The following is a 12,196-nucleotide window of genomic DNA, read 5'->3' on the forward strand; positions in this document are numbered from 1 at the left end:
GTCTAATTTCCAAAATGGGGTCACTTGTGGGGGGTTTCCACTGTTTAGGCCCTTCAGGGGCTCTGCAAGTGCAACATGATGCCCGCAGACCATTCCATCAAAGTCTGCATTCCAAAATGGCACTCCTTCCCTTCCGAGCTCTCCCATGCGCCCAAACAGTGGTTCCCCCCCACATATGGTGTATCGGCGTACTCAGGACAAATCGCATAACAACTGTGCGGGTATGATTTCTCCTGCTACCCTTGTAAAAATAAAAATTTGGGGGCGAAAAGATCATTTTTGTGGAAAAAAAATGGATTTTTTATTTTCACGGCTCTACGTTATAAACTTCTGTGAAGCACTTGAAGGTTCAAAGTGCTCACCACACATCTAGATAAGTTCCTTAATGGGTCTAGTTTCCAAAATGGGGTCACTTGTGGGGGGTTTCCACTGTTTAGGCCCATCAGGGTCTCCTGCCCGACATGAAATGACACATGGTTTACATATAGTTAACCATTTCATTTCATGTTTTGTTTTTTTTATGTCTATCACTAGTAATTATATGAGGGCTTGTAGGTTAAATTTTGGGCTTGTAGGGGTTCATTTAAGGGGTTAATTCGTTGTATTAAATTGCGGAGACTCCCGCTGACGTCACTGAGGCTGCAGAGAGTCCCCATAATTTACAACAAATTAACCCCTTAAATGAACCCCTACAAGCCCAAAATTTAACCCACAAGCCCTCATATAATTAATAGTGAGAGACATAAAATAAAAAACATGAAATGAAATGGTTAACTATATGTAAACCATGTGTCATTTCATGTCGGGCAGGAGCAGAATTATACAAAAGCCGGCTAATGTGTCAGCGGCTATTCTGCAATTAAGAACTGTATGAACTAGAAATATAGATATTAATGTGTCTCTATAACATGTATAAAATATATATATATATTTATTTAATGTGTCTATATCTATTAATTCGTTGCTTTATTTAACTGAACACTGTGATTTTACTGTCTTTAGGGAAAAAAAATTGCCGGCTTTTGGTGCGATTTTTATCGCAACTCACACATCGGTTCCGTTTTTACTTCCATTTTTTCTCGCCCCCATAGACATGCATTGTCGAATCCGATCCGAAAATCGGTGACAATCGCAGCATGCTGCGATTGTCTCGGTCAGAGGATCGGATGCGATAAAAAATCGCATGATGGGAGCTGCCCCATAGAATAACATGGGTTCGAATGCAATGCGATTTTTTATCGCATTGCATTCGACCGTTTTAATTGCTAGTGTGACCCCGGCCTTAGAGAGGTATTCACACAGTGTAGGTACCCATCAGATTTGAGGCTGCCTTGACGATGGCTGGTGGGCAGATATTTGGCCAAATTTTATGCTAAGAGTCTCATATATTTTTTCTATAATTCTAAAGCTGTATTGCAAATCTAATTACATATATTCCACATTGACATGCCTTAGCATGATAGAGTGCAACCATTCTTTGTATATAGTTTTATCCTTTTGTCAGCAATCATGAGGAATGACAAGAGACAACCCATTTAAGAAGATTTAATTGTGGTTAAATCTAGTCAAACATTATGAACAGAAAAAAGTCTTCTCCCCTATGTGACGTCTCTGATGTTTATTAACAGTTGATTTAAAAGTAAAATATTTCCCACATTAAGAAAATGTAAAAGGCTTCTCCTCTGTGTGACTGCTCTGATGGCGATTAAGAAGCGCTTTCTGGTTAAATATTTCCCACATTAACATGAAAAAGGTTTCTCCCCTGTGTGGGTTCTCTGGTGCTTAACACAATTTGATTTATTGGTAAAACATTTTCCACATTCTGAACAGGAAAAAGGCTTCTCCCCTGTGTGAGTTCTCTGGTGCTTTACACAATCTGATTTATTGTTAAAACATTTCCCACATTCTGAACAGAAAAAAGGCTTCTCCCCTGTGTGAGTTCTCTGGTGCTTAACGCAATATGATTTAGTGTTAAAACATTTCCCACATTCCAAACATGAAAAAGATTTCTCCCCTGTGTGAGTTCTCTGGTGGGTAGCAAAATCTGATTTATGTGCAAAACATTTCCCACATTCTGAACAGGAAAAAGGCTTCTCCCCTGTGTGAGTTCTCTGGTGGGTAACAAAATTTGATTTCTGTGCAAAATATTTCCCACATTCTGAACAGGAAAAAGGCTTCTCCCCTGTGTGAGTTCTCTGGTGTATAACAAAATTAGATTTCTTGTTAAAGCATTTCCCACATTCTGAACATGAAAATGGCTTCTTTGCTTTAGGAGCAGTTTGTTTTTTATTGCCTCCTTTGTGACTTTGATTTCCCTTAGTAGTCAGTAATGAATCAGAAGGCGGGACCTGTTTCATAGGTCCAGATAACAGATCTTTGCTGTGAATGGATGATGATATATCTGGACTAACAGCAATCCCTTCAGTTATATCTTGTAGGATTTCAAGATCATCAAATTTAAAAACTGAAGATGTCAGCTGTCCCTCTGATCTCCTGGTACAGTCATCTGCTAAGATAAAAAACAATTATTTTTTAATAAAATATCCTTGAGTTTTATATTTTTGAACATTTCTACTTAAACTGTCCATAAAAACGGCAAGCTATGTAAAAAACTTTCATTATTTACCAAGACAATGACAGTTCACAGTCTAATAGAAAACCTTGTTGGATGAACCAGTAGTGTGTGGTGTTCAACTGTTGGTTCATTCTGCCTCCCAAATATCAAATAAAAAGAAACCAATCAATGTTATGTAGGTGAAAATAATACCAATTCTCATCTCACAAAAACAAGTCCCCACTCAGGTCCATCATCTGTCAATGGAAAAACAGAGGTTCCCACACTATTAGTGGCTCAAAGGCTGTTGAAAAGCAACAAGGTTTCTATAAACCAATCCGGCAAAATCCGCTCTCACTTCGGAGTCTTGCAGTGTGCGCAAACAACATTTAGGATCCCTGTATTTAGCAATATTATAGTGAGAAGAATCCACTTAATTTTTGGTGTGTGTCTCCTGGAGCACAATCTGGGCACTATGTGCTGGGTAATAAAATGGCAAATGTGTAATTTTCACTCTCCAACATCCACTGTGTGTTAATTTCCAGAAAGTGACTGTGGAGTCAAAATATTCACTCCTCCTATAGATTATAACCCTCAGTGAATTAATTTATAACATGGAATCACTTTATGGGGATTTCTACTATTCTGGTTTTCTGTCATTTAGTTATATTAGGGCTTCTGCATATGGTGTGCCCAATCTCATCTGGGATCTGTTCCTGCTGTCCAGCTGGAGTAATTTGCTCACTACTTCAGCCAATTGGAAAGTACCACACCCTACTAAAGCGCAAAGCACATGGCCGGAATCTGCCAGATACAGCGCTGTTCTCCTCTGGTTCAGTCCTCTGTGCTCAGCTTGCGGCTTGTGTATTTATCCCCTGTTGTGACCGTGGCCCGTTTACTGACTACTCTTGTGTCTTCTGATTCTGTATTCTGTCCTTCTGGTTCTGACCCGGCTACCTGTCTATTCTTCTTGGCATCTAACACCACAGAATAGCAGGTAACACCATGGTCCAAGCCTAGGGGTCCCAGTGTAAGTCCAGATCCACGTAATGGTGTTAAAGGGCGATGAGCAAGGCAATCCTTGGGATATGGAAAGCAGAGAAGAAAGTGCCAAGCATGTTCATGGTGGACATCTTTTGAGCTGCCAGGTGACCATGAACAGTGCTCCCGATACATTATGCCTGCAAACTATTCCAGCTAGATCTGCATTCAAATAGCTAAATGGCGCTCCTTCCCTTCTGAACACTGCCATGTGCCCAGACAGTAGTGTACAACCGTATGTAGGGTATAGTGCGAAGCTGGAAAATAATTTGTAAGATCCATTTGTTTCCTATTATTGTTTGTGAAGAATTCCAAACTTACCACCACATAAAGTGACACACGTCAGATATTAATAATGGCGCCTGATTAGGAACTACTGAAATGATCAAACTCAACAGTCTTCATCAGTAATAAATGAGTAACTAGTGGTGAAACCTCTCTGGGGTAATTAGAGTATGGGTCTCGGAGACTTCACAATCTATACTATCCTAAGCTCCAATATTTCTGTCAGATGAGTTTCAAAAAGAAATATTAGGCAATTAAAGAGAACTGTGTATAAGGCCGGTTTCACTCGTCCTGATATTTCTGGTACCGGAGATGTCCATGTGTGTAACAATTGTGGCACATGTGTGTAACACTTGTGACATCCGTGTGCAGCATCAGTACCACATGGATGGCCACATGGAAGAAGCGGTACAGTAAGCGCTGTTCCCCGGTGGCGGGTGCTGAAGACGCTCTCATCATTCTCCTCTGCTCTGCCGGCAGGGAGAATGATGAGAGTTATATTAAAGTCAGAATGATGACAGCAGGTGGGGGCTTTTGGGACTATTACTCCCATCAACCTACACCTGCTGCTGCTAAGACCAGTGACAGCAGGAGCGGATGAAGGGAGTATTCCTCACCCACTGCCTGCACTATAACTAAATAAATGAATGAAAAAAACAGTGTGGATTCCCCTGTATTTTCTATAACCAGTCTGACAAAACTCACAACTGGGGGCTGTAACCCTCAACTGTCAGCTTCAGCAAGGCTGGTTATCAAGAATAGAGGGGTCCCAACACTGTTTTTTTAATTATTTAAATAATAATTTAAAAAAACAGCATGGGGTCCCACCCATTTTTGACAACTAGCATTGCTAAAGCTGACAACTGGGGGCTGGTATTCTCAGGCTTGTAAGGGGCCATGGATATTGACCCTCCCAGGATAAAAAAGCAGCTTGCAGCTGCCCAGAAAAGGCACATCTATGAGATGCGCCAATTCTGGCATTTTGCCTGACTCTTCCCACTTGCCCTGTAGTGGTGGCAAGTGGGGTTCATATTTATGGGGTTGATGTTACCCTTGTATTGTCAGGTGATATCAAGCCCACGGCTTAGTAATGGAGAGGTGTCTAGAAGACACCTCTCCATTACTAATCCTATAGTTATATGGTAAATAAAGACACAGCCAGAATAAAGTCTTTTATTAGAAATAAAACAAAACGCAGTTTTCATTTTTTATTTAAAAATAACACAGAGAATTCTCACGGTGATCTGCTGTGAAGTCACTTAGCTTGAACTGTGGTGACCTCATCACTGCCTTTTTCCTTCGGTCCTGAGGTCACTGCAGTTCAGCCTGGCTGGAAACCTCGATGATGTCACCGCTAGGGATGGGCGAATCCTGAAATACTTGGAATCGCTAGACTCTAACGAGTCTGACTCGGAAACTTGCTACTCGATGCGAGTCTAGCGAGTCCAATGTTAATGAATGGGGATGCGAGTATTGCAGCGATTCCTGTGCTGCCATCTTTTTTGTTCCGCTTACTTCCCGCATGTGGCTGTGCACACCATGCGGGAAGCAGAACAATTGCGGATGGTACCCACGGTCCGGAGGAGAGGAGACTGTCCTCCGGGCTTTGGGCACCATATCCCTGTAAAAAATAGAATTTAAAAATAAAAAATATTGTTATTCTCACCCTCCGACGTCCCGCGCAGCCTTCCCGCCTCTCCACGCATCCGTTCCCAGTACTCCTTTGCGAAAATGCCCGCGATGGTGTTCGTTCTCGCGGGATTGCGAAGTCTCGCGGTCATTCGCGCGATGCAGCCCCCAGCCGACAGCGGTACTGCTGTGTTATCCCTTGGAGGTAATTTTATCATTAGGAAAGGAATTTTTTTCTGTTATGCCGTTTGGCTATATGTTACCTAGGGTGCACAGGTGTTACTATCATAAGGAGATGAGGGTCTCATTTGAAATTGTCCATGTTATTATGGTATGATGTTGATTTAATTATTTATGGCAGACATTATCTCTCTTATATATTATATATTATTGTACCGTCTGTTGACTGGCTATGCACGTTTATTTATGATCATGGCGGTGAGCCTATAACCCACTCCCTTCTTTCCCCATATCTTGGCATGTGGTTTTAAATGGTTTTCTAATAAACTTACTTTGCTATATACAATTATTGCCTATAAATCATCTTTTTGTTGAGCTTCATCTGTATTTTGATGATGGGCGTATTTAATCCATATGCACATGACCCATGAGATTTATTGGTAAATATGTGTATTCGTCTGGTTTGTTGGTTATTAGGTATGGTATAGTGTTGATTTTTATTTTTATTACAGGAGAACGAGGTCTTCGGTGGAAATAGGCGTTAGGTGAGTATAACTGTGTTTGTTATTTTTAAATAAAAAAGGAAAACTGTTTTGTTTTATTTCTAATAACAGACTTTATTCTGGCTGTGTCTTTATTTACCACTAGCTGAAGGGCTCGGCGCTGCCCGGGCATAGTAACCAACTGTGGTTAGTTATCACAAATTATAATGATTATATTGCACATAAAAACATTTCACATCATATATTCAACACTACAGATTTGCAACACAAATTAACTAAGGCTATGTGCCCACGTAGCGTTTTAAAACGCACAGTGAAAATCGGACTCCTTCCCAGAAATCGCACGTTTTTTTTCAGCGCGATTTCACCGCGATTCTGCCGCGATTTTCGCGTGCGATTTTCTCAAGCACTTTCCAAGCGATTTGAAGCATCGCTTGGAAAGTGATTGACAGGTTGGTCACACATAGTGTTTGACAAGTGTGAGCAGCTTTTTACTATTGAGGCCGCCTATGCAGCATCAATAGTAAAAGACAGAATGTTAAAAATGATAAAAAAATAAAAAATCGGGGTATATTTACCTTCCGGCGTCCTGCGCTGCCATCCCGGGCCTCAGCGTTCCCAGTAATGCCTTGCGAGACCTGTGATGACGTTGGTCTCGCGTTACTATAGCGATCTCACGAGACCATGTCATCACAGGACCTTGCCGCAAAGCATTACTGGGAACGCTTAGGCCGGGAATGCAGCGCGGGACATCGGAAGGTAAATATACCCCGATTTTTTATTTTTTATTCTTTTTTTTTACAGGGGTATGGTACCCAGGGCCTGGAGGACAGTCTCCTCTCCTCCACACCGTGGGTACCAACCGCACATGAGACTCTTAACTTCCCGCATGGTGGACATAGCCACATGCGGGAAGTCAGCGATTCTCATGCATTCCTATGGGTGCGGAATCGCGGCAATTCCCTTTACTACTTATAACTTTTATTATTGACATTTGGGATTATTTAGCGTTCAGTCAGCTGATTATAGTATGCATACTGTTTAGAATTAGTGACATTTTGGTCTATTACCTTACATGGCATGGTATAATCAGTGAATTAGATGCACTGCTTTCCCTTTACTATTCACACCTCTTGCTATTGACTTTTGGGATTACTTAGCAGTCGTCTATTCAGCTGTTCATTGTAGTGAATACTGTCTATGCTAAGTGGCTGTTTGGTCTTTTGACCTTATATGATGTGGCACAATCAATGGAAAATAATGCCTTAATTTCGTTTTAGTCGAAGAATAATATATGTTTTCATATATCTGGCACTGTGCATTTTATGATAAACAATTATTTGCATATTTTTGGCATTAAACTTTGGATATATGGGCATTCATTACCTTTGTATTTTCCACTGATTTTTGCACGAGTTGTTCCGTCCTGATTTTTGAGGCATTCTGCTTAATTTTACATAAATTGTTGTTTTTAATATTTGAAACAAAAATGTTATTTTTATGGATCTCTTCTTTTGTCCTTACGTTATCATAAGGAAGGATTGGAGTTAAATATTTATGCTGAAGGGCCATATATCTTTATTGTCTCTTCTGGACATTTACTTGATGGTATATATATATATATATATATATATATATATATATATATACACACTCACTGGCCACTTTATTAGGTACACCTGTCCAACTGTGTGTTAAGACTTAATTTCTAATCTGCCAATCACATGGCGGCAACTCAGTGCATTTAGGCATGTAGACATGGTCAAGACAATCTCCTGCAGTTCAAACCGAGCATCAGTATGGGGAAGAAAGGTGATTTGAGTGCCTTTGAACGTGGCATGATTGTTGGTGCCAGAAGGGCTGGTCTGAGTATTTCAGAAACTGCTGATCTACTGGGATTTTCACGCACAACCATCTCTAGGGTTTACAGAGAATGGTCCGAAAAAGAAAAAAAATCCAGTGAGCGGCAGTTCTGTGGCCGGAAATGCCTTGTTGATGCCAGAGGTCAGAGGAGAATGGGCAGACTGGTTCGAGCTGATAGAAAGGCAACAGTGACTCAAATTGCCACCCGTTACAACCAAGGTAGGCAGAAGAGCATCTCTGAACGCACAGTGCGTCGAACTTTGAGGCAGATGGGCTACAGCAGCAGAAGACCACACCGGGTACCACTCCTCTCAGCTAAGAACAGGAAACTGAGGCTACAATTTGCACAAGCTCATCGAAATTGGACAGTAGAAGATTGGAAAAACGTTGCCTGGTCTGATGAGTCTCGATTTCTGCTGCGACATTCGGATGGTAGGGTCAGAATTTGGCGTAAACAACATGAAAGCATGGATCCATCCTGCCTTGTATCAACGGTTCAGGCTGGTGGTGGTGGTGTCATGGTGTGGGGAATTTTTTCTAGGCACTCTTTGGGCCCCTTGGTACCAATTGAGCATCGTTGCAACGCCACAGCCTACCTGAGTATTGTTGCTGACCATGTCCATCCCTTTATGACCACAATGTGCCCAACATCTGATGGCTACTTTCAGCAGGATAATGCGCCATGTCATAAAGCTCGAATCATCTCAGATTGGTTTCTTGAACATGACAATGAGTTCACTGTACTCAAATGGCCTCCTCAGTCACCAGATCTCAATCCAATAGAGCATCTTTGGGATGTGGTGGAACGGGAGATTCGCACCAGGGATGTGCAGCCGACAAATCTGCGCCAACTGTGTGATGCCATCATGTCAATATGGTCCAAAATCTCTGAGGAATGCTTCCAGCACCTTGTTGAATCTCTGCCACGAAGAATTGAGGCAGTTCTGAAGGCAAAAGGGGGTCCAACCCGTTACTAGCATGGTGTACCTAATAAAGTGGCCAGTGAGTGTGTATATATATATATATATATATATATATATATATACACACACACACACACACACACATGCACTACCATTCAAAAGTTTAGGGTCACTGAGAAATTTCCATATTTTTGAAAGAAAAGCAGTTTTTTACAATGACGCTAACATTAAATGATTCAGAAATACATTCTATACATTGTTAATGTGGTAAATGACTTTTCTAGCTGCAAACGTCTGGTTTGTAATGCAATATCGTCATAGGTGTATAGAGGCCCATTTCCAACAACCATCACTCCAGTGTTCTTATGGCACTTTGTTTGCTAACTGTGTAAGAAGGCTAATGGATGGTTAGAATACCCTTGAAAACCCTTGTGCAAGTATGTTAGCACAGCTGAAAACAGTTTGGCTGATTAGAGAAGCTATAAAACTGACCTTCCTTTGAGCTAGTTGAGAATCTGAAGCATTACATTTGTTGGTTCCATTAAACTCTCAAAATGGCCAGAAAAAAAGAACTTTCATGTGAAACTCTACAGTCTATTCTTGTTCTTAGAAACGAAGACTATTCCATGCGAGAAATTGACAAGAAATTGAAGATTTCCTACAACGGTGTGTACTACTCCCTTCAGAGGAGAGCACAAACAGGCTCTAACCAGAGTAGAAAGAGAAGTGGGAGGCCCCGCTGCACAACTGAGCAACAAGACAAGTACATTAGAGTCTGTAGTTTGAGAAATTGTCACCTCACAGGTCCTCAACTGGCAGCTTCATTAAATAGTACACGCAAAACGCCAGTATCAACGTCTACAGTGAAGAGGCGACTCCGGGATGCTGGCCTTCAGGGCAGAGTGGTAAAGAAAAAGCCATATCTGAGACTGGCTAATAAAAGGAAAAGATTAATATGGGCAAAAGAACACAGACATTGGACAGAGGAAGATTGGAAAAAAGTGTTATGAACAGACGAATCCAAGTGTGAGGTGTTTGGATCACACAGAAGAACATTTGTGAGACGCAGAACAACTGAAAAGATGCTGGAAGAGTGCCTGACGCCATCTGTCAAGCATGGTGGAGGTAATGTGATGTCTGGGGTTGCTTTGGTGCTGCTAAAGTGGGAGATTTGCACAAGGTAAAAGGGATTTTGAATAAGGAAGGCTATCACTCCATTTTGCATCGCCATACCCTGTGGACAGTGCTTGATTGGAGCCAATTTCATCCTACAACGGGTCAATGATCCAAAGCACACCTCCAAATTATGCAAGAACTATTTAGGGAAGAAGCAGATAGCTGGTATTCTATCTGTAATGGAGTGGCCAGCGCAGTCACCAGATCTCAACCCCATTGAGCTGTTGTGGGAGCAGCTTGACCGTATGGTACGCATGCCAATGGTCTGCAATGCTGGACTTGCTGCAAAGGGAGCATTCTTTGACGAAAGAAAAATTTGAAGGAGAAAATTATTATTTCAAATAAAAATCTTTTTTTCCAACCTTGTCAATGTCTGGACGAGATTTTAAATTAATTTGGCAACTCATTTGATTAATAAAAGTATGAGTTTTCATAGAAAACACAGTTGTCTGGGTGACCCCAAACTTTTGAACGGTAGTGTATATACATATATATACACACACACGTAATTATCCCTTGATTAGAAGATTCACTGACGAAATGATAAAACTAAACTTTATTAATTCCAAATGTAAAACTATAATTCACTCCCTGAAGGTTAGTCAGAAGGTGACTATTAGAAAAAACATGTACCCCACATCTCAGCATATAGGGTAAGGTGACGTATACACACTCACTCTCCAAGCCTCACATTTCTACGGGTTTCATCGTCCTCACCAAAGGCGACTCATCAGGAGATTATTTATTATTGATCTATATTCAAGCAGGACTAGATGAAGAAAACCCTAAAATCATGTTATCTGAAACAGTCAGAAAGCTAGCCACATATTGTCAGATCCCAGACCTCAAACTATATACTGTATAAGTTTATAAGCCCCTCCAGTGTCAGGAATAGATAGTATGTGATAATACCGTATATACCGCTCAGGGAACACTTACCATTCAGAGATAATTTCCATATTCATACTAAATAATGGCACAGATCTCCCAGACATTATGACTGCACATATCCCTAGTCTTTATAACGATATTGCACTCATTCCCTTCCAGACCGCAGCATGGCCATTAGTTAGAAGCTGCTAATGATCTTTGGAGCAGGTACGTTTTCCCTGAGTGGTACATATTGGGCCGTCTGAAGACTGAGTTTAGTCTAGGACAATTTGTCTGCACTACTAATTATCAGCAGTTACATTACCAAACTAGGGCAGTCCCTATAGGAGAAAATCACAAGAATTATACTGTATTGTCACATACTATCTATTCCTGACACTGGAGTGGGTTATAAACTTACACAGTATATAGTCTGAGGTCTGGGATCTGCCAATATGGGGCTAGTTTTCTGACTGTTTCGGATAACATGATACATGATTTTAGTTTTTTGTCTAGTCTCTCTTGAATATAGGTCAATATTAAATAGTCTCCTGATGAGTCGCCTTTGGTGAGGACGATGAAACCCGTAGAAATGAGAGGCTTGGAAATGTGGGATATATGTTTTGTCTATTAAGCTATGTGCACACGGTGCGTATTCTGCTTTGGAATTTTCCACGCAAAATTTACTAAATCCGCAGGTCAAATGACCTGCATTTTTCCTGCAGATTTAGTGCATTTTTTGTGCGATTTTACTGCATATTTTGTGCGGTTTTCCCCTGCGGTTTTCCACCTGCAGATTTCTAGAATGGAGCAGGTGGAAAACTGCAGCAAACCGGCACAAAAGAAGTGACATGCTGCATTTTTCATTCCACACCAAATCTGCACGGAAAAAAACGCAGCATGTGCACTGCGGATTTTGTTTTACATAGCCTTTAATGCTACTGTACATCACATGCAGTTCTGCTGCGAATCCGCAGGGCCAAATGCGCTGTGGATCTGCAGCAGAATTCGCACCATGTGCACATAGCCTCAATCACCTTCTGACTAACCTTCAAGGGGTGAATTATTTGTATAATTTTACATTTGAAATTAATAAAGTTTAGTTTTATCCTTTTGTCAGCAAACATGAGGAATGACAAGAGACAACCTATTTAAGAAGATTCAATTTTGGT

At 41.0% G+C, this 12,196-nt stretch overlaps 1 protein-coding gene across 1 annotated transcript in view; it reads right to left on the reverse strand.

The window, feature by feature from the left end:
• Window positions 1-1,530: 1,530 nt before the first annotated feature.
• LOC141047128 (uncharacterized) overlaps window positions 1,531-12,196 on the reverse strand; it is a 34,759-nt gene continuing 24,093 nt past the window's right edge. The window contains exon 3 of the mRNA XM_073542090.1: window positions 1,531-2,506. Within this exon, the coding sequence (XP_073398191.1) occupies window positions 1,740-2,357 (618 nt within the window). The 5' untranslated portion in view covers window positions 2,358-2,506 and the 3' untranslated portion in view covers window positions 1,531-1,739. The remainder of the gene's footprint in view (window positions 2,507-12,196) is intronic.

The sequence above is a fragment of the Dendrobates tinctorius genome, unplaced genomic scaffold (assembly GCF_039654945.1).
Source record: "Dendrobates tinctorius isolate UK_male_01 unplaced genomic scaffold, ASM3965494v1 ptg000126l, whole genome shotgun sequence".
NCBI lineage: Eukaryota > Metazoa > Chordata > Amphibia > Anura > Dendrobatidae > Dendrobates > Dendrobates tinctorius.